The sequence below is a fragment of the Vanacampus margaritifer genome, chromosome 3 (assembly GCF_051991255.1).
Source record: "Vanacampus margaritifer isolate UIUO_Vmar chromosome 3, RoL_Vmar_1.0, whole genome shotgun sequence".
NCBI classification, from domain to species: domain Eukaryota; kingdom Metazoa; phylum Chordata; class Actinopteri; order Syngnathiformes; family Syngnathidae; genus Vanacampus; species Vanacampus margaritifer.
Genome location: NC_135434.1, coordinates 2,682,156 through 2,705,774, shown reverse-complemented (window position 1 = coordinate 2,705,774; position 23,619 = coordinate 2,682,156). Strand labels below are relative to the sequence as shown.

General features: G+C 42.6%; 1 protein-coding gene across 3 annotated transcripts in view; it reads right to left on the bottom strand.

Moving 5' to 3' along the window:
• znrf3 (zinc and ring finger 3) overlaps positions 1-23,619 on the bottom strand; it is an 83,126-nt gene that overhangs the window by 13,976 nt on the left and 45,531 nt on the right. For all 3 annotated transcript variants that reach the window (XM_077560587.1, XM_077560585.1, XM_077560586.1), the window contains one exon: positions 14,116-14,238. In XM_077560587.1, the coding sequence (XP_077416713.1) occupies positions 14,116-14,238 (123 nt within the window). The remainder of the gene's footprint in view (positions 1-14,115; positions 14,239-23,619) is intronic.

Genomic DNA, 23,619 nt, shown 5'->3' with positions numbered 1-23,619 from the left:
ACAGTTGCAAATGTGAAAATCTGTGTATAATTGATGGCAATTGTTTTGAAATTATATATCATCATTTTAACGATCTGGCCCACATGGTAATATATTCTCCTCCACGTGGCCCCTGAGTAATATGAGTTTGAAACCCCTGCACTAAAGCATCAGTTTAATTGAATAAAATTGAAATATGTGGTAATAAAATTTTTTGAACTAAGACAAACAACAATCCATAATAGTAACAGACATAAACATCTAAAGCCGCATGAGCTGACACAGTACGGCTTTGAAGTAGCGTGTTTTTGCCATCTTCTGCGGTAGCATCAATTGCCGCCGCATAACTATCTGAATGAGGGAAGCCGCAGCAGCTTTGCGATTGCACAATAAGTCGGCTCCATTTGAAGTCACCTGACGTCCCGTAAATTCATGAACAACTTGTTCCCGTCAGTGTCAAACTGGCACGCTTCCTACCAGTCACCTTTATTATCTCTTCCATTTGCCGCAAATGTCACACGTCAAAGCGGTTCAGACGCGGAAAACAAGAGCGACATTGCCAACGCTTCAACACTTCAGGCCGAAGTTAACACATCAGAAAAAGTATTGAAACAAGTCGGGCTAGGCAGAAAAAATATTAGCTAACCTGGCTAAGTCGACCACAAACATTTCTGCCACAAAACTACCATTAATAATTTTAAAACCATATTTGTGATATCCGGAACCGTTTAACCTGTTCCATGTTTACCACATGGAAATTTTAGGCTCATTTTTGGTCATTTAGTCCTTCAAAGACAAACTTGTCGTAGAGATTTTGTCTGATGGCTTCCAAATTTGAACCACGTATACTACATATACAGATCTTGATGAATCTTGGTAGGCATGACTATCATGAGAAAACCCACAAAATAGAAGGCGAACCGAATAGCAAGCAAGTCTGCCATTTTGAAGCGGACACTTTTCGTTTTCATTTTCCGCTGTTTCTGAAGGCGCGAGCGAGCGATACTCGGCAGATGGGCGACACTACATTTGTGAGTAATTGAAATTTTGATCGCTGCAGGAAGGAGGCGGTACGGCGGTGAAGCGTTGAACACTCGGCGCAGTCAATATGAAGAGCTCGGTTAGGCCAACATAAACACGCTTGGGGGACACAAAAAAAGATTTAGTCAAAAGCTTAACACACGCTGCCTGACTGGCAGGATCAGTGGCTTCCTGGACGCGGGCACGAACGGGGCAGCAGCTCACAAGCCCAACCCCACAAAAAAAAAAAACTAATAAAACGGCATCACATGTTCCATTAAAGCGCTTTCTGTCTGAAGTTACTCCAAAAACACAACGCGTATTTCCGTGTCATTTCCTCTTCTTCCCGACCAGCAAGCACCCTCTTTCCCTCTCTCCCTCCCTCCCTCCTTCCATCAGTCTATCTATCCATCCCTGCACTTCCCTGCCTGCAAGAGCACACAAAGCGGGGCGGCCATTCACCAGCCATTGCGTAACCACAATTATCCTGTGCTATCAAACACGGTGTGCGACTGTGTGTGTGTGCGTGTGTGTGTGTGTGTGTGTGTGTGTGTGTGTGTGTCGAGAGGCTCCTATGTCGCACTCTGCAAAGAATGTTGTGAAAGATGCGAAGCAGAAGAATCTGAATCTATGCTTGCATTTACCCCAAAATAGACAGTTGCGCAAAATATTTTCTTCAATTTTATTTATCCCACAATAAACAGCTATTTACAGGGATGTGATTTGACCAAAGTGAAATTATCTGAAAATTTAGCCGGGGGTCTGGGGGCCGCTGGCACCCAGCTAGGTCCAGGGCAGTGCCCTGGTGGGGGGGACAAGGAGGGCGAAGCCCCCCGGAGCTCATGGGTTTTCCGTGTTTTTAAGTACTTTCAATGCACTCACATGACAAAGAAATAGACAAAACAACAGCATAAATTTTCAATGTATATTGAACTATCCCATATAAAATGGCAGTTTTAGTCAACTCAAAATCAGTCACATTCAAAAACATTGGACTGCCTTTGCTTTTAAAAACTTTCACTGAGAATATCATAATATCTAACTAATGTGATTACTAAGTTAACACATAAATAATGTTAAAGAGTTCAAATTTCATGAACAAATAATTGTATCATGACCAAATGAAAAGTAACTCATATTAGAGCATACCACAAATGTCTTTGTTATAGCAGAATATGTTATCTGTCGGAGTCATGCGCATACACAATGAACTACTAAAAAAAAAAAAAATTCGAATTTTTTTTTTTTTGGGGGGTGATAAAAAAAGCGTAATTCCGCGAATTAGCGGAAAAATCACATCCCTGTATTTAATGATATTAGTTCATAAAAAATATAAACATTTTAAATTAGCTATTTTATGGGGGGGAAATAATGCAAACAAAAGGAGTCAGAGAAGGTCCCCGAGTCCAGCTAAGCTTAAGTTAATACTTGTTGATGCCACAGATCCGAGAGAATAAATGATTGTGAGTATTGTTATATGCACTGCTTGTATGTGTTGCTGCTCCAAGTGTGTTAAACTAGCAGTTGTTTGAAAGTTCTCAACCAATATCATAATGCTTTTGTCTGTTAGCCAGTCAATAGCGTTTCCCATTACATATTAGCATTAAGCTAACATACTTTCATTAGACGAAATGATATGGTTTAGTCAAACATATTGGTGATTAAATATTCAATGACAAATCATCAGCACAACAGGTGCTAACAAATACTTTAAATTGTGTTTTAATACGTTTAAATTAGACTTAAAAAAAAAGAAAAAAGTCTTTACATCTCAGATTTTCACCTTCCACAGAGTCTGGAAGGTACTACGGTGCCACTCGACTTGAGTGTCTATCTTGATTTTAAGAGGCAGCGGTCCGACTCGGGCCGCCCGCCACAGGAGCCGGGACGAGCCGCTAATTAAATTTCCTTTACTTTTCCTCGGCGTGCCTCCCATGTTGTTTTCTTACCGCTTTAGGACCGCTGCCTGCCCTTTTGTGATTTGCAGGAAAACAAACAAACTTTTCCGTGGGCCGAGACAAGAATACCACTTTTTAAAGCACAGAGGATGTTTGGACGAGAGCGACTCAATCTCTCGACCACAACTGTCGGCTAAAACTAGTCACTAGTTTATTGTGTGTGTACAAAACACATCAGTGATGTAATGGTGAGACAGTTATCAGATAACGACAGCTTGTGCCAGCATGAACTAATAAAAAAAAAAAAAAATACAGTTACTGAGTGACTCTACGGCCTTGACACAAATAAATGAGGACGCATACATTTGGAGGTAGTGGGGGGGGGGGGCATGCGAGGCCTTAACAGTTGTGTTAGGAGGTCACAGGGCAAAACGAGCTGCGGGCCCCAATTAAGACCGCCCACCCACGCACCGAATTCCCAAACCCGTTTAGCGCACTCCGTAGCCCAGACAACCGGCATGGAAAATTACACCAATGTGCAGCACCCCATCATTGTCACAAGTTTGCACCTTGAGCACAACTACTTGACTGAAAATTGAGGGATTTTAATCCTTGAAACAGGCACTCAAAAAAGGAACACACTTAGCAGTTTAGCAACGTGGCAACTTCACAGGTAAAAGTATCAAATTTGCTGCATGCTTTGAATGGGGGGTAAAGTGGCCCCATTTAAACATACCATCATCCAACATAGACGGATATTCATGCGAATCGCTTCAATTGTGAGCCACCCTTGCACAAAAAAATGGTCTCTTTTTTTGCTGCATGCTTTAAATGTGGAAACAGAGCACAAACACAAGGACAACTATAAACAATTCAACATCAATAGCAATATGCTATTCATTACTGTAATAAGGCAACATTGCCGGAAATGGTAAAAAAAGGTCAAATGCTGCTGCATGCTTTGACTGCTAGTATACCGTCATTTGGTGGACAAATATTAACAATTATTCAACATCAATAGCCACACACGCTAATCATTTCAGCCAATAAATGGAGCGATTTGTTTTCTGCTGCGTGCTTTGAATAGGGAAAAAGACCCTGAGCAGGCGGAATAATAACAACAAACAAATATTCAACATCAATAGCCACACGTGCATTATTTCAGTAGCATAGTAACCTTGCAGAATTCAGTAAAAGTGTAGAACGTTGCTGAATGCTTTTAATTCGAGTCGCATGAATAATAAAAAAAGAAAAAAGAAAAAAAAGGAATGGGACGAAATGTCCCTTGGACTTTTTTCGGGTGTTCAAAGTTGCCATTTTTTCTTGAAGTGCTCACAGTGAGAACAAAGCGATCAAACAATCTTATCAGCAAATACTGAAGAAAGCACTTCTTTCATATATTTATTTTTGTTCTGGTCCCAATAAAGATAACCTCAGCGCGACTGTAAACCGGCCTTGAGCAGCGCGCAAAAAAGTGAGATGGCGCAACATTTACTTCAACACAACCCTCCATTGTTGTCTTATCTGGCAGCGTGTACCCTGGCGGTCAGTCAACAATTAAACCGATGACGTGCATTGGCAAGAGTAGAAAATTTGTCTTTTACAAAGATAATAACACTGGACAAATATAAACACGCCATTATCCAACATCAAAAGCAACTCTTGCATATCATTTCAGGAGTGAGGCAGGTAAAGGGTGTGAAATACTGCTGCATGCTTTTAATGCGGGAAAACGTGTGCCATCTGGTAGACATTTTATGCTTTGAATGGGGTGGGGGGGGGTTGCCATTTGGTGGACAAATATAAACAAACCATTATCCAACATCAATATCTACAAAACACCTTCACAGGAAAGAGGAAAAGATTTCAAATGTCACGGCAAGCTTTGAATGGTGGAAAAAATATAAACATGCCATTATCCAACATCAAGATTGGCACACATTTAACATTTAAAGTAATGGCACACATTGGAAGAAACAAAGGCATTCAATGTTGCTGCATGCTCGAATGGGGAAAACCAGCTGCAACTAGTGGACACGCCATTAACTCTCACAGGAATCAGTAAATGATGTGGAAATGTTGCTGCATGCTTTGAATTAGCAAAAAATAGGGTTGTCTGGTCAACAACTATGAACAAATAATTGCCGACGGACGCTCATAATTTCAGTACCAAAGCAACCTTGTAGGAGACAGTACAAGGTGTAAAATGTTGCTGCATGCTTTAAATGGGGGGGGGGAATAGCGCCTTCTGGTGGAGAATTAGAAACACACCATTATCCAACATCAATATCGATACTTGCTTATGACTCCAGGAGCGAGGCAGAAAACAGTAAAGCATGTAATGTTGCTGGATGCTTTGAATGGGGGGGGGGGGTTCATAGTGCTGTTTGATGGACAAATATCAATAGTAGCGAGACCTCCTTGTAGTATACAGCCAACTGTGTGGATTTTTTGGGGGACCTGCGAGTCAATTGGCGAGGCCTGGACTCAATGAAGCAAGCGGGCCTTCCACCTCCCCTCCCCCCCCTTCCCCCTCCTCATCACATGTTGCCGGACAATCGTGGGCTCGCTGGCCGAGCATAAAAGCGGCCCAAGAGCACAGGATGCCATTCTCGCCCCCGCTAATCCTCGAGCTCTGGAAGCATCTCCAGATAGGAGGAGGCCTCAGATTAGCAGCACGGGGGCCCCTCTCTCGGAGATTCCACGCCCAGGCCGGACGCAGCGGGGCGCGCGGGCCACGAGGATTCTCACGCACGCATTCCCCGACAAAAGCGTCGGCGGAGATGAAGGGGAGGGGAGGGGGCGAGGCTTCAGTGGGGCCGGCTGGATGTCCGCCCCTCGTTTTGAGCGCTGCTCAGATTGAACTCGCATGAAACAAACAATATTTTACGCTCAAATTATTCGACAGATCCTCTTCGATTTTCCTTTTAACTCTTCTACTGTCAAACGCTATCCAAAAAACAACCCCAATTTTGAGCATTTTCACTCGCCTTTCAAGGCAACCAGAATATTGTGTGCTATGACTTCATAAACATGGTGGATTCCATATGAAAGATTAGATTCCATTCCTTCATTAGAAAAAAGTATATTTCTACTTTATTCCGTTCTTTAGTAATCTCCATTTGAAAAACAGTGAGTTTGACACAAATATTTTTTATTTAGTGACGGTCTGTGAATTAGATTTAATGTGACAAAGGCTTTGATCATTCACGTCATCCTTGAAAACGTTCCATTTCCTAAGATCCGCCATGTTTTCATGTAATTTGATACTCTGGGAGTCCATTGAAAAAAAGATACAATGCTGCCATCTGCTGGCCATAGTTAGTGGCTGTTTTGGGATTTCTTTTTCCAGCCCATTCATAAAGCAGGGCTGCAAAAAGACGTTGCACTGCCCAGTGCGAAAAAAATAACCGGAGTTGACGTCATTGGCGGTTTACAGTGGGTGTGTCCTTAACGTCAATTGACGTTTTTGACGGTAAAAGAGTTAAGGATGATTCTTAATTGGGTTAAGGTCAGGGGATGATGGTGGCTGCACCATGAATTTTTCCCCCTTCACGTGTTCCAAATTATGTGGCATACTGCTGTTTTTTGTTGTGTAGTTTTCACCAAATTATGCAAAAGTTTGCAATGTGAGCCAGAGGGCACTTTGAATTCTTTCAATTTCAGTCGACAGCAGGGGGCGGTGCCAGAAAAAATGTCAGCCCCTTGATACGGGTGGATTAATCTGCGTAATTATTTTCCCACAAACGCAATATTAATCAGAATGCCGTTTAGACTGTTTGGACACAAAGAACATATTGACTTAAGTTATAGTTGAGTTGAGTTATAACAAAGCGGCATTGCAGCTATTTGTTAGCCTGTCTATGTCAAAACTATCTTCTCGAGACTTTAACTCATATAAAAGGTGTCTAAAGGACTTTTTTTTTTATCATCTTTTCTTCCTCATAAGGTTAAATAGAGCCTGAGTCACGATAGCTAATCATGCTCATTTGGCCTCCCATTGAATGTCGGCTAATTCTTGCCGGGATGGCTCACTCGGAGCCACATGACACAACAAGCTTCCCAGTGACCATGGAAACGGGCGCGGCGGGATCCTCCGGAAAAAAGCGGTGATTTAGGAGCGGGATCGACAAAGAGGAAGGGGCGGGGGGCTCTTCCTCCGACACCCCGCCAAGAAGAGCCGTGGCGGGATAAGCGACGCACACCGACATGAAAAGAGCCGCCCGGGGGAGAACCGAGCGCCGTAAGCCGTTCTCCAGCCTCTGGACCTCCTGCTGTTCCTCTTCATCAAGTTGCTAGCCCTCCCGCCAGCACCCAGGGGTGGGGAAGGGGGAGGGGCATGAGTGGAGCGTCCAAAGTTTGTTTGCGTTGGTACATGACAAACCATGAGGACATACTGTCTCAAGTAAGGTTGTGAAAACAACAGTAGAGCGGACCACCGAACCTCAATTGCAGCCTCCCCGCAAAAGACAACAAAACATTTTGTAATGTGTTTGTAGTAAGAAAAATAGCACTCTATAATATTTTACTTCAAAAAATATAGTAATAACAGAATTAAACAGTTTGTGAATCAGAGGTGGCGAATCCAGGTCCAGAAAGTAAAAACCCTGCCACAGTTTGGCTTTAGCCCTAGGTACTAGCTAGCTAGCTCCCTAGCTAGCTCCCATGGTGCTCGTTTACCTTTTAGGGAGCTAGCTAGCTAGCTAGCATCAGGGGCTAAAGCCAAACTGTGGCAGGGTTTTTAACTTTCTGGACTTGTATTTGCCACCTCGGTTGTGATTGATTAATTCATCGGGACGACTCCTGGCACGCACGACTTGGCCACTAGGGGCAGTATAATACAGAGAGTCACGGAGACGCAAACAATGAAGAGTTTCACAACTACTATAAAATGTATCATTAGTTGTCGTTTTTTTGCAAAGGATAAAGAAAAAATGTCTTTTGAGTATGGTTTTATTGTTTGTCTACAAATGTTGATGGATTTTGTTACAGAGAGCTATTTTAAATACCCCGCATATTCCAATAGAGTGAAGTAGGGGTGTCTCAATATAAAACTTTTTCACTTACAATACCAATAGTGAGCAAAAGTTGGTATGAGTAATTATGAATCCAAACATTTGGATTACATGAATTCAACCTCAAACATGACAATGTACTGCGTTCGAATAAATGAAATAAAAAATCAATTAACGGACCTTCAGATTGATGAATGACGATGAAGTGCATTTTTACAGACAGCCCGCGACCCCGGTGAGGATAAGCGCTTTTGAAAATGGGTGTACTTTCGCGAGGACAACGAGACACGGTGACTCATGCCGCCGTCTGCATCCCAAACAAACCCATCTGCCAGGCTCCGAGCCGGCCTCGCGCAGGCTGACAGACAAACAGCAGACGAGCTGTTGCGTGCGCACATGCACAAATACGCCCACCGACCAGACAGCGCCCCCCACCACCCCCCACCACCACCACCGCCGCCGCCGAAAGCAGCAAAAAAACAAGGAGCGATGGAACGGCGTCTTAAGAACAAGGTCAGAACGAGGCCGGCGCGAGCGTCTTGAGGAGGAGCGCCGCCCGCCGCATGACACTCCAGTGGCGCTGCCGTGCCCTCCAGGCGACCTCCAACACAACACCTGAGTGTGCAGGACATCATTTTGCCGCAGGCTGGCAGCCAGTCGCCCTCCAGATCACACTCGGCTGTCTGCTGCCCTTCACTTTCTTTCAGTCCATTTTCAGAAATTCATGTAACATTTGTTTAAAATAGCGATCAAAAATCAGAAAAGGCATGTTAGATACCACTTTTTTTTCAGACCGATACCAGTACCAGTACTCATCTCTTGAGGAGTTCCCAATAACTAGTACTTTGGTACGTAAAATTTCCCTAAAAAACAATGACGGCTAAATTGAAAGAAAGGCCTACATATCCCAGTATAACATTTTTCCTTTAAATTACATAAAATTAAAGGCAAATTTCTCTTCTTTTAATTTCAAATTCCTGTTTGAGTGCAGCCAATATTGGTATTTGCCCCGATCATCAGTACTGATACCTTGCCCGATGCCGATACCTGGTATCGGTACTCGCCCATCCCGAAAAAAGGAAAACCGACTAGTTATTTTTGTTAAATGCTGACATGAAAAATTTAATTGAAAAATAAACAAGCCAGATTTTTCACATTTCAATTTTAGGCTGTGATCATAAGTCTCTGTGACTTCAATTTAATTTTAATATTTGTTTGTTTGTGTTTACTAAAGTTTGGTAAGCAGCATAAGTGAAGTTAGCTCGTTAGCCACACCCATCAACCACAATCCATCAAATGATCCCTCAACTCTCACAACAATTTTGTCGTCATGGCGATCAGCTTTTTATCTAATTATGTGCGACATATATGACATACAGTATATAACACGAGGGCTTGACAATGAGCATTATTAGTAAGGCCCGACAGATTAAATCGGCTGGATATTAGCTCTTGAAAAATTTGCAAAAATCAGTCGATTTAGCTTGTTTGTTTGGTTTTGCACATTAACACATTACAACATATGATTATGACATTCAAACCACTATAAATAAATAAATCAGCCAATTTTTGCCAATTTTTCCTGTACATTTAAACAAATATAAAAAGACAAAGGGGCAAAAAAAATTATTTTATTCATTTGGCCAATTATCGGTTATCAAAATTTTAATCAGCCAAATATTGGAATCTACATCTGCCTAAAAAAAAATCCGTATTGATCGTACCCTAGTACGTATTATACTGCCCTCTGTTGCTGATAACAGACACTAACCCTAACCCCCTCGTTCAGAATTAATATAATGGCCTAATATGTAGTGCCCTCATTCTGTCTGGCTTTCCATAGTATATATTAATGCATCGCTTTGATTCTCGCGCATGCACTATTGCTCGCGCCATGTCTTTTTTTTTTTTTTCCATACTCACACTCTTTTTTCATTGTGGTCTCGATTAACCCGATTGAGTGAACATCGATGATCACTACTTTTCAGAGTGCATTGTGGGTAATTTTGAGCGCCCTACATTTTCGCTCTCTACAAAATGGCGTGACTCCTCAGTCGGGAGTAGGGCGCGCATTCGGACACAGCCAATGTTTGCATGTTGGGGAGGAGCTAAATTTAGCCTGGATTGTTAGCAAAAGTAGTCACGGAAGAAAGAGAGAGTTTTTGAAAAAAAGAAGAAAAAAAAGAGAAAAAAAAACATTTTTTTTTAAATTTATTATTTTTAAAAAAAAAAAAAATTTATGCAATGATGATGTCAAATCGAATGAACAATACTGAGCTCTTTAAAAAAAAAAAAAAAAAAAAGAGAGTTTTTGTCGCATGTGCATGCATATATGCACTTTTTTTTGCCAGTCAGTCCTGAATTGTTTCTTTAATGTGTTTTAACAGCCAAAAAGTGATTTTCTAAATTACTGGAAGGAGAATTGCAACATTAATGGCAACATTACACCAAAATGCCAGTTCAAAATACTTTTTTTTTTACTTCCCAGATATAATCTTGTTGTCTCTTTTTGTCAAGTCAGCCGCGCCAATAATGAAAACACCCCCACGAAATGCTTTGCAAGATGAACAGCAGAGGCAATTGTTCCGTCATGGAAGGTCTTGCCAAACGTTTGTCCCGAACACGGCACCGGTCGGTGCCAGTTCCTTCTGGCTGACAAGCCTACCTGTCGCCAGACGCATTCCACACGCGTCTACAAATGCATGATGAGGAAGCGCGGGTGCCGGGAAGTTGATCTGAAAATTTGGGAGTGTACTTCGGCTAATTGTAGCTATCTCGTAATTGGACTTGACACTAGAGGTGAACAGTTCATCAAATTAAACATCACAATGGAGTAGAATGCAATTTTCAAATTGCAAAGGCTGCAACTGTCCGCTATTTGCTGAAAAACTCGTTTGTTCGCCGTTTTGTGCTTTGTCTTCAATAGTCTAATATTTGAGACTATCTTAATGCATCGATGGATAATCAGAAAACTTTTTGCATTGGCTGCAACTATTAAAAAACTTTTGCTCGGTCTTTGCAGACATTCCGACGTAAGACCAAGGCACAAGTCGAAGGTTTAGCAAAAATTCTTTCAAGCGGGAATTTCTTACGAGGGTGAGGGTTCAAAGATTTTGTAGTCCCAAAAAGCAAGTCGAGTTAAGTCAGGATGATGGCATGAAATGGCGGAAAGAGACCCCCTCGCTTCGGCCACACACATTGTTCCACGGGCAACCGCGGTTTTTCGGACTCTTCCCACACAGGATACACATTTTACGCTTGCGTGCCGCTTCTGGCCAAAACTTGAAAGCGGCTTGCTTTATTTCAGGGAGGGGATGACACAAGGATCTTTTTTTTTTTTTCTTTTCTTCCACTGTTCTCCTCGCCGCTCTCTGGGGTTATTTTTAAGCGCTTTGTAGTGGGCCCCGGGGCCGCGCTCCGAAATGTTGTCTTGGCACGCGTTTAAGGTGGAACTGATGGCGCTTGACGCAGGAGCTGCTGAGGGGCAGCGCCAGGCCACACACGACAAGCGCATACCAGCTGTGCAGGACGACTTTCGACAGACGGCCGCTCCCGTCCGCGCCACCGACTTACCAAAGCGGACACGCTTTGCTTTGATCGTTACATCGGGCGTTGAGAATTGATTGGTGACGGATCGCATCGGCAGGACGGCGCTCTACTGGTTGGTAGACACCAGGGATGTCAGGCGATTACATTTTTTTTAATCGTAATTAATCGCATGACTTCAATAGTTAACTCACGATTAACTCTTTGACTGCCAAAAACGTTAAATAACGTTTAGTAAAATCCTATGGAGGAGTGCCAAACACGTTAAAAGACGTTTGTTTCAAAACAGAGGTGAAACTAACCATTTTCTATTGTGGATTACTGAAAAACGGAATAAGGTAGAAACAAACTTTTTTTTTCTGATGAAAGATGAGAGTCCAATCTTTTTTTGGTAGTATGTGTGTTTCCATAGTCCAAATACATAATTTTCTATGGACCTTGAAAGATCAGTCAAAATGCTTAAAATCGGCTGGCACCCACGGCATCCCTTTTCTGAAAACGTCTGGCAGTCAAAGAGTTAATCGCAAATTTTATATCTATTCTAAATGTACAATAAAATATGTAATGTAATAGAAACATGGCTGCATCTTTTGGTTATTTATATAGTAATTTCATAAAACTGAGTTAAAATGAAAAAGATCTGCTGTACTGCAAAAAACGAGTGTGATATTGATTTTGTCTTGAGGTCATTTTTCTGCCACTAGATGGCATAATCGCATTTGTAAGACGTTGGTGACGGATCAGTGAATTTTTCTTTTCATAATAAGAGTTAAGATCTCATCTTTAACATGAAATAACATGAAATTCTGCACATTTTTAAAATACAACATGACCCCACAGTCTCCACGAATATATGCATTATTATTAAATTTATGACTGCTCAATTTTGACGTGGACGTACATTGTGACTGGAATTCCCCCAGTACAGGCTTCCCTAGTAAGGGGGTGGTCATTAATCATGCATTTAAAAGAATACGGGCGTTACAGGAACTTTAAATGAACTCAAAATTAGGGCACTCATTTTGACACCTCTAGTAGACCCAAAATCAAACAAGCCATCGGATGCTGCATCTTTTTTCTGTCCACCAAAGTCAACCTAAAGCCAATGTAGGAAAATCCGTTTCTGCTGCTACTTCAGCAGACGGGAGGGTCAGGGTTCCCGAACCCGGAGCTGCTCACACAAAGCAGACAGGAAAGGCCGGAAAGAACTGTGTACAGATATGTGACACGCCAGCACTTTTGTCAGCTTGGCCGGCCGACTTCACAGAGCGGAGCCCCCCCCCCCCTGCCCCCCCTCTCCTTTCCTCCACTTCCTCCTCCCGCTCATCTGTCTGCCATTGGCACACAGACGTGGGGGACTCCAGTCATCTTCCAGTCCAGTTAGACTTAAGTGGCGAAATGAAGGATCTGGGACTCGCTTGGCTAAACGTTCTGAAAGGCTCGATTTCAACAACATGACTTGGCAAATTTCAATTTTCAAACTTAAAATAAATCAACGGCAATTGCACATTCAAAGCGCAATAACTGAGTACGGTTCGCTAGCTTAATGCTAACACACAATGCAAATGCTATAGACGGGCTAACAAAGCTAGCATGGATGTGGTAATAATAACCTTTCAAGCAACGGATATGTGAACCCAAGCAGCAATGCATGTAACCAGACAACTTAATAATACTCACAGGCATGTTTTACCCTTTGTAAAAACTGCATCTTGTTGAGTCACTTAAGGTGTAACGCTTCTTTGTGAAATATGTGTCTGTATGCCCCCTTGTAACCTCATCTACGAGCCCTTGAACACAAAAGTTTGCCCACTTCTGCCCTAGATACCCCATAGTGTGAGGTGAAGTGTGTGTGTGTGTGGGGGGGGGGGCAAATATTGGGGAGCATTAACTTCCCATTGAGACCACCCTCCTATTAGGAATCCGACAAAACAAAGCGCCTTGCTTGAGGTGGGCTCTCGTCAGTTTCCAACAGAAGCGCTTTGACCATCCGCATCGGCCACTTCAAATAAAAGCCAAGCCAATTTTAAACGGGAGGGCAACGTGCCCGTTGCTATGCCAAGCGCAGCTGGGGAGCCTTGTGTTCTCAGACACGTTTTATTTTTAGACACGGCTTCGTGTAAACAGCATTTCCCCCCCCATCCCCCCCGTCCCGTCAATTACGTTGCGCGCATTCACAAGAATTTGGTAATTGAATTGACTCTAAATTGAGAAGAAAACGGGTCCAGCTTTGTTGATAGCAAAGCGGTCCAGTCGGAGGCGGGCGGGCGGGCGGGCGCTAGGGATGGGGGAGGGGCCGATGTGAGCGTGTGGGAGCGGGCCCGGGATCCGAAACCGGGGTCGGGCACGGTGGAGACCGGCAGGGGGTCTGGCCTGGCGAAAATGGGCCCACACAAAGCGCCGACTGCCAACTCCCATTCACAAATCCCTCATGTTTTGTCTTTTAGCGATATAGCAATAGCGCTGATAATTGTGCTAATCGTCAATATAATCCTAAAATCTCAATATTCCATCATATTAAGAGTGACAGTGAATTAAAAGGTTGATAACGCAAAACTAGGAAGGGAGGTAGTGAAGCACTATTACGGTAATTTCATATTTGGGGGACGCCTGAGCCTCCCACGCGGCAACATGCGTACACGGCTGCTCTTGTTTACCTTTCCCAGCACGGTGAGACAACTGGGGTCCAGCTCGGGTTGTTCCAGCTTCACCACGCCCACCCAGCCGTACTCGTACAGGTCCTCCTCGTCGTTATTGTTACACAGGCCCAAAGGATGCATCTGGAAGAGGGGGAAAAAAAAGATTCATTAGTGTTTACGCGCCTCAAAATTGGGGCAATCCCCTGCGGGTATCGTCCTCTTGAGGCAGGGGAACAAGTATTAATCCGCCTGTCACCTATTTTCGGAGAAATACGGTGTCTGTTGACCCCGAAAAGCAGGATGGTAAGCAATTCCTGTGCAGTCAAAGTGCTGATGAAGCCAAAAGTATTAAAGAAACAACAACATCGTTAGAAAACTCTTGGACTCTTCCTGACTTGTACATTTCACAAAAACATAATATTTACATTTAGATACCACCGACTCAATTAAGGTGAGTGGAAGAGAATGCAGGAGATGGTACAAGATAGATGTGGAATTTTCTTTCCTCCCAAATTGGACAATTTTGTAGTTTCCTCCACAACTTCAAATCTTTTCATTGTATTGCAGTCACTGTAGTCAAAACATCAATCGGCTTGCTGGTGTACTGATAACAACGTCCTATTTACAAATCCACCCAAGTCGAACACACTTTGTACTCGGAAGTTCATTCCATACCCGGTCCGACTTCCGAGATTTGTGATATCCACGACCGTCGAAGACAAACCTTGGTTATGATTGCTGGCCACCAAAAAACCAGAACCCAGGATCCATTTGTCTCCCTGGCAACAGCGTAAAGACAAAGTGCGCTATTAGCATCAGAAGCGATCCTGACTGACCCGCAGGGCCACTTATCCTATTAACCCGACGACCGCAACCCCCCCCCCCCTCCCCCAATCAGTCAGCATTGTGGCGCCGTGCCCCCCCTCGAGGTCCGCTCGGGCCTCAGGACCATTGCTGATGACCCCAGATACCCTTACTCCCTGTGTTGACCCCCTAACCTTTGAACCGGGTGCAGGTTAGTGACCAATCGAAGCCAAGTCTGAAGGATCAAGAACCTGACCTGAAGGGTTTTGGGGTTATTATCGTTGAGGACTTTGGGAAGGCTCGCATGTAAATCAGGTTGAGCGCATTGGAGTCAAAGAGAAGGAATGGCTTGCAGAGTTCTACAGCGTAGCATCTTCGACCGCCTTTGGTGATGAAAGCTGACGGGAATTTCTCACACCGTCGCTTGCGATTATGAAGACACTGCATTGCAGTGAGCGGAACAAAAGTTGAAGGCCGCGGCGCCTTCACTTGCCGGCAAACTCGTCACCATCTTACTCGGGCCTCCCACACGTGGACAAATGTTAGTGTAAGGAAGATCGGGGTAGATTTAAAAATTGTCAAGGAATCGTTTTACACAAACTTCTCCCTGCAAATGATATCATATATTTGGTAGAGTGGAAGAGAATCCAGCAGACAGAACATGCCCTAACCCTAATCCATAAAAAGAATGGAAATTGTATTGTCCACTTCTCAAAAACAACATTTCACACAAATCCTCTCTTGGAAATGATCTATTATCTATTTAGTGGAAAAGAATACAGGAAATGGAACTTGCATTCGTCCCAACACATGCTGCCTCACCACATACACAAATGCTAAGCATGAAAAAAGTTGGTTATAAAATTATCAAAATAGTCGAGAGGAAGAGAATCCAAGATGCAGGACATGGCACAAAAAGGATGGAATTTTGCTTTTGTCACATCCTACTCAGGCCTCTCACATGCGGACAAATGCTAAGATGGACGAAATGAACAAATTATATATATAAATTAATATTAAAAAAAAAAAAAAAAAAAAAGAAAAGAAAAAAAAACATTTATTAAATTTTTTTTAATTGATTTGTTGGATTTTTTTATTTTTTATTTATTTTTTTTTTTAAAGGAGAGCAATGATGATGTCAAATCGAATGAACAATACTGAGCTCTCCAGTAAAAAAAAAAAAAAAAAAAAAAGGACGAAATGAACAAATTGACATCAGGAAACGATCTATTAATGAGTTAGATGAGTGGAAGCAAATCCAGGAGACAGGATATGTAATGCTAGCTTTGAAGAATTTGAGATAGAGTAAAAACTCTCCAAAAAATTTGGGGAACGAACAGTTTCACATAAATTCACACCTGGAAATGAGCTATTACCAATTTAGTTGCGTGGAAGAGAACCTAGGAGGCAGGACACGTCAAATGTTAACGAGGAAGACTTTGAGGTTGTAACCCCCCCCCCCCCCCGCCCCAACAATACATTTTGGAAGAACTTTCACACAAATTCACACCGGGAAATGACAACCTATTTAGTTGAGTGGTAGAGAATCCAGGAGGCAAGAAGATATATATACATTCCTTTCTGGAAATTAGATCCAGTAAATGATATATCGCTCTAGTCAAGTGTAAGAGAATACAAGAGACATGAGATGTCATACGATATTCAGATGTTAGCGTATGAGAGAAGATAAGGTTGTAAAATTCTCCGAAACAAAATTTAGAAACATCCTTTCAGAAGAAAATACACCTGGAAATTATTCATTGTAGGGCTGAGAATTTAGGAGACAGGACGAGGCCCAAAAATGTTTCTTGCAACTCAGGCAAGACCTTTGCTTTTTAGTTTTTAAATCCAGGTTAAAAACAAATTTCACTGTCAGTAATTTTAGAAAGCTACTTTTTATTTTCTTGACTTTGCTTTTAAATTACTTAAAATTCTGAAGCAGTTTTTCACAAGAATATGTGGGAGGATGTTATGTGAGACTTTTTTTGGAGTGTGTGTGTGTGGGGGGGGGGGGGGGTATTCATCATGGGGGAAGTAAGTTAGCGAGTTAGCCAGAGCGCAACTATACATTTGCGATGATAATTTCAGAGCGCACTCCTTTAGAGGATGACAAAATTGAAAGGGAAAAGAAGCACTTCAAAAGTTGAAATCTCAGTCAACGAAAGTAACTCTTGGAAGCCGAGCGCTGCTCTCCGGAGCTTCCCGAGCCTGCCGGCGCCCCCGCATCCTGAACACTAGAGCATTGTGCGCGGCCTTGGGAGGCTTTTGCGCTACAAAATGGGCCAGTGTTGTTGTTTGGGAACCTTGTTGTTATTTTAGAGGCTGACCATTATCTCCACAAGCGGGGGGGGCCCTTTCGGTGCCGTCTGACGGCTCCAGCTGAGACGGTCACCAGCGCTTCTCAATGTTAGCTGTCGTTACTTGGGTGTTTTTTTGTTGTTGTTGTTGTTGTTACTACGCCAACCTTGCGCCCAATAGGAGTAAGCGGAAGGATGCCGCCGGCTCATCTACGTTTTAACAGGCCTGATGGAAGCCGTAAATGCCACAAGGGGGCAGCTTTTGTCCTGCCCTGCCTGTTGCAGTGCCCCGGGGGTTGGGGGGGGGGGGGGGGTTGGCAGATAGAGAAGGGGGCGGGGGCAGACTTTCACATGAGTATCCCATTACGCAGGCCACACTCTCAATGAAATCCTGGCGGGGATTTCAACTCCACCTGTAGCGCGTCGGCCGGCAATTTTGGAGGTTGTTGTTCGTTCACGACAACTTTCCCTGCGCGGCTGAAGAATTTGTAAGGGGGTCCGAGTTGTTATCCCCTCCCCCTTTTTATTGGGGATGGGGAACATGAAAATGCAAGTCACCCCATTATGCTGTCCGCCTGTGACACAATTCATCGAGCCTTTGATCTGGCGGCGACCCCTCGCTACTTCTTCCGAACCCCCGCCCACCCTCACCCTGGCTCCTTCAGCCGGAACCCTTCATCACATCATCATTATTGTATGAACAATCCACCTGTCACATTAAGGCAACGGTATGGATTAATTTCAGCCAGACACGGACGCGTCATAACTGACACCTTGCACTATAGCAATAACATTGAACACTAGAAATAATCCAGTTTAAAAAAAAATTGCCACTAAACGCTCAGACATGTATGTGTGAAATCTATGTGTTGTATAACCAATGAGATGGCTCATCTAATATTTTAATAACCAACACTTTGCATAATAGAAATATTTTAATATTTAATTTAATAATTTAATTTAATTTAATTTAATATTTTTAATTTTTTTTTTTTTTTTTTTTTGCCAAGATACATTTTGAAGTCTTATGAGAATAAAGTAGTATTATTACAATCAGGGTTTTGCGACATTACATTTTTTAAATAATTTCAAAAAAATATTTTGACCATTATTAATATCCTGCAAATAAAGTTTCTTAATGATTATATCTTTAGTTGGATTTGGAAAGTTATGTATGCATATTTTACTTGAGTACATTTCAGATTTGACTTTATTTTCAGAGCTGTACAGTATATATATATATATATATATATATACACACATTAATAATTTTCTTTGAAAAATGAGGGCATATCTAAGTGACCCCAAACTTCTTAACGGTAATGTACGTATAGCAAAAATAAATTCCACTTTTTTCGCTAGCATGAGGGCCTTTGAACTTGGGGGTGTTGTTGGGGGTGGGCGTAGGATGCTTGCGGGCTACAAAAGCCAAAATATTCAGAGAAAGAACCTGCTGGATTGCGCGTCTATTTCAAGCGCGGCTCTTGCCGAAGCATGTCACGTAATGTTCGAACACGGCGGCGCACAGCATCGAAGGCAAGAGAAGAAAAAAAAAAAAAAAAGAGAGAGAAAGAGAGAGAGGCGGCAGATTGCTTCTTCTCTTTTACCGCCTCGCCTCCAAAGCAGGTTTTGCAAGATGTCTTGGCAGACAAAGTCAACTGAAGCAAAGTGTGTTGATCACATGCACACAAGAACCTCGAGGAAGACAAACCTGGGCCCGGCGCCAGTCCTCGCACCCACCTGCTTTCCCGGCGCCGTGTTGGGAGTGCGGGGCGTGCACGCGGAGTGCCCGTCTGCAAACGCCCCGCGGCTGACCCGCAGGTGACCGGGCAGCTTGCTAAGAAGTCCCCCGGCTGACCCTTTCGGAGCTACAGTATCTCGAAAACACGGAGGCTCGCTAAGGTTTCTGGGGCCGCTTTGCTACACCCGGCATAGGGTGTCATCAGTCCGTTGAGTGGACAATTGACATTTCAAAACACTCAAGGCATTCTGGAGCCGAAAATTAGATGCCCAATGTTAAAAACCTTGGAACCTTTGCTACAACTGACTGTCTTCAATCTGTGGAGTGTACAATGACATAACAAGACTACCAAGGAATTCTGGGAAAATAATGTCGGACAGCTTGAAGCATGGATTATTTTATATCGTTAGCATGATAGCACAACTGTCTAAAATATTTTTTAATTCTTGACATAATAGCAATGAAAATGTCAATGTGCTTGAAACATGCTGGGCTCGTTTATGTTTTTGGGGCTGCTTTGCTACTACAGCCAGCGCTAAGTTTCTTGAATCTGTATACGGCACAACGACATCTCAAGACTATCGAGGCATTCTGGAGTCAAATGAGAAATGAGTCGCAAGCGTTAACGGAAATACCCTGAGACTGACGTCCGGGGGTTGTCTAAAGTCAGACAAGTGCTTTCGACACAAAACTGGCGAGAATTAGGTGTCAGGTGGTATAAACTTTCCAGTGCCAAGTTCAAACCCAAAAAAGGCCAGAGCAATTTGAACCAAAGGCCAAACTAATTTGAACCTCCTCCCTTGCTTGTTAGTGGTGCTAAGAATGTTCACAAAACAAATGTGAACACTTCAAGCATGTATCACGCCATCCATCCGCTGAATTAAGGGATCACAGAGATGCAGAACAATCGGAAGCACTCACAGGTGCAAGGGATCGAGGCTTATTAACGTAATTGGACTTCCATTTAACCTTCATAAAAGGAGATGAATGACTCGCCGCGCCCAGCAGCAATTTTCAGTTTAAGGGAGTGGCGACGCGGCCCATTCAAGCGCGTACGTAAAGGACAAACATACGGACACAAGTTGACATGAGGTGAAGTGAGTACAGCGCAAACAAGAATCTGAAAATGAGAGCCTAAGAGAGAGAGAGGGGGGGGGGGGGGGGCTTTTACACCGACATGTAAAAATGCCAACCCGTCTGACCCTTCCAACACCAAAAAGATGACGGACGAGGATTTACTGAATGGAAAATTGAGAAAAAATGAACACTCGAGGGTCCGAGAGGGTGTCGTTTACAATGTTTACATTCATGCTGGCAGCAAAAACTCGATCAAAGGAGATCTTTACTTCTTGTCATCTGCCAGCCTGGAATTCATTGGGTTTCCGTCCGTCGCCATCATCATGAAAAATAAAAAATAAAAATCGGCCCTCAAAGCCTGTTTCACTTAGCAACATGAAATTTAGTAGACATGTCTATCAAGAGAAGGACCACAAAAAAAAGTCTCAAGGGGCCAGGCCCGAAAAGACACAGGAAGTCTGCTATTTTGGTCTAAGGCAGACATTTTACACAATAATTGGTTTGGTAGCATACTCTACAATTTCTTAGAAAATTCAGCCCTTCAAACTTGTGTTACTGGCAAAATGCGCTTTAGTGGCCATGTCTATCATGAGTAGACAAAAAAAAAGTAGACAAACTCTCAAGAAGCCATGGCTGAAAAGACACAGGAACGTCGGACATTTTGGTTTGAACTTTGAAGTTTACCCAACATTATGAACACTTCTTCGGGTCTTCCTAAAGTGAACTCCGCGATTTTGTCTGCTTGCTTCTAAATTTGGACCACGTCTACCAGACATTAGCAACACTAAACGGCAACCATTTTGAATTTTTTTGCCATTGCGTGTGTGTGGCGGTCATGGTGGTGACGTTTTGTGACCACTATATTTTTCAACTCCACAAGGTCATATCTTGAACAAACTTTTCACTTAGTTGACAACGTGAAATTTGGTAGGCATGTAAATCGTGAGTAGACCCACAAAAAAAAAAAGTTTCATAAAACCATGCCTGTAAAGACACAGGAAGTCAGCCATTTTGGTTTGAAGCTGCCAGGAGTCCTTCGAAGATAAACTAGTCCTAGAGAGGTTTTTTTTTTTTAACGATTCTAACCAAATGTAAATTATATATGTTAGACAGACTGGCAACACAAAATTGCAAATATATTGGGAGTTTTTATCATTGCGTTTGGGCGGAGAACGGTGAAGTTTGGCAAAAGAAAAACTAAACTCCGGTAAGAAAAAAGAACATTTAATAAATTATAATAATCACGGTCATTATCTCTAATCAGCCATGTTGGATCAAGCTCTATAGAGTTTTTGTGGTCCATTAATTGAGATTAGCGTGATGAGCGAACACACCCTGCACATATTACAATGTCACATGTCTTGTTTGTTAATTGAAACTGATTTAGGGGATTTTCAGAATGGGGAAAAAAAAAAAAAAGGTACTGCTTACTGTGACCATGCACACACTTAAAAAATATGTGTATACTTTTAGAGCATAATCCATTTAAGGAAGTGTATTTTTATGTACAGGGGCATTTGGTAGCCTTGTGTGTTGTGTTACTTGTTCAATCTTCATGGGTCAAAAAGGATTAAGGAAAAAGAAAATACCCGGCTGATGTCAGTAAGCTCGGTGGAAAGAAAGGTGACGCATGGAACATGGAAAATTGGGGATTTGGGAAGATTTCTGTGGGAAAATTGACATTATGCCTCCCCCGCCCCTCCCCACATTGGATGCTCTGATGACCAGTGACTCCCGACAATTGCATTGTGGGAGATCATCGGGTGTGGGAGTCGAAAAAGTGGGGTGGTCACAACACCCGCATCTCCCATGGCGACGACGACTCACAAACAATAAATGCAAGCTAGTTTTTATATTGAGTTTTACTAGTGTTATACATTATTAACATTTTTAATTCTTGATTTCATATATTAACCATGTTGAAATGTTTTATAGATGTGAAGTAGGTCAAATAGTGTTTGAACTCAGTATAATTTGACCTTAAACTAAGCTGGTACACATTGTTTGGTCTAGAAGTTCCTTCTCAGTGTTCTGTGCGAAAACACATTCTTTTTCGTGAGAGAGGGCGCGCACTCCCACAACTCTACTACATTAGGAGCTGTCCAGTTCAACTTGTTTGTGAGATTTTTGTTATGGGAAGAAGTACGAGAAGTGCCCTGAAAGTATATTTTGTCTAAAAAGAATGAACACAGGTGCAACTGAGAATTCTGTTTTTGTAATCTGTTTTTCGTCTCTCATATAACATATTTACTTATTCATGAGAGGAGGAGGAAGAGGTATTTTTCTATCAGACTTGATTGTAATAAAAAAGCTGGCTCTTCGAAGGAGGAGGGGCATTATTGATCTGAAACTGCTTTGAGTTTGATTCAATGATGTGACGGGAGATCTCCGGAATAAATCATCCTTGCGCAGGGACTCTGTTCATGTCTTATCTCATCATTTGATTTATTGGACACGCAAAAGTATGGATTTTAATATACACCCTTCACTAGCTATGCAAAGAAAAAATAATCTATTTACTATGCAAGTAAAAGAGAGACACATTAATTTTCATAACATCCTGTGGAATACAAATAATTCAGAAAGCTTACGATCAAATATGGTCAGCAAAATCTATTGATTACTTTTACGAATTATTCACCAAATTGACAGACTCTTGTGAACGCTAAGATATATTAACAACAACATGAAATCTGCTTCTAGCATGTTTAACAAATAAATAAATGTAAAGTTTGGAAGCCCCTTGCTAGAATTGCCTAGAAATGACCCTGTTTACGGAACTAAAGAGGAAGTTGGTGATGATTCCCTTCCTGGAAGTCACGTGCAAAGCCAAGCTCGATACGCAACATACAACATACGCACAACACGCTCCCCTCTGCCACTGCTCGCTTTTTTCCCAGCACTGGAAATAACTTCAAAGTGCGAGCTGGAAGCCTGGAGGAGCGCGGCCAGGGGGGGGATCTAGTTTCACGGGAGCAGCTGGGAGGGCCCTACAGGTGGGGCCCTGGCTCCTCCTCCTCCTGTAACACAAGCGTTGGAAAGGGATCCCTGAGCTTGTGGTGAAGAATGAGCACTTCCTCTCTTTTGTCTTCTCCCCCGGCGACCGAGGGGCCAATTAGCAACGCTAGCACCGTGTCCGCTGTTTATTTTGGCAGTCCATGTGTTCAAAGGGTGGGCATGGAGGGGAAGGCTCATTAAGAACATGTAGTTGAGGAAGTACACTTTTTCATTTGCGGAGAGTGGACTTGTAGCTCCTCTTTTATTATTAAGACAAAAATGATCATCTTTGCTGTCCTTTTTTCAGTCTTGCAAGATAATTTGGGTTGAAAATGAGCAAGATGACCTATAACTGATTTTGAATGATAAGTTTTCTCATTAACATTCGATTATTTATTTATTTATTTATGTATTAATGCCAAGTAATTGGTAAGAAAAAAAAAAATCATATCAACCGGGCCCTAACAAAGAACATGGTTAAAACTCCTCAGTAAGCTGCAGTGATATTAGTCACTCTTTGCAGAGGATAAAGAATGACCGCCAAAGAATTTGATCAAGGGCTTGGTTATCAAAAAATGCCTACATCAGCTCGCTCATATCTCAAGA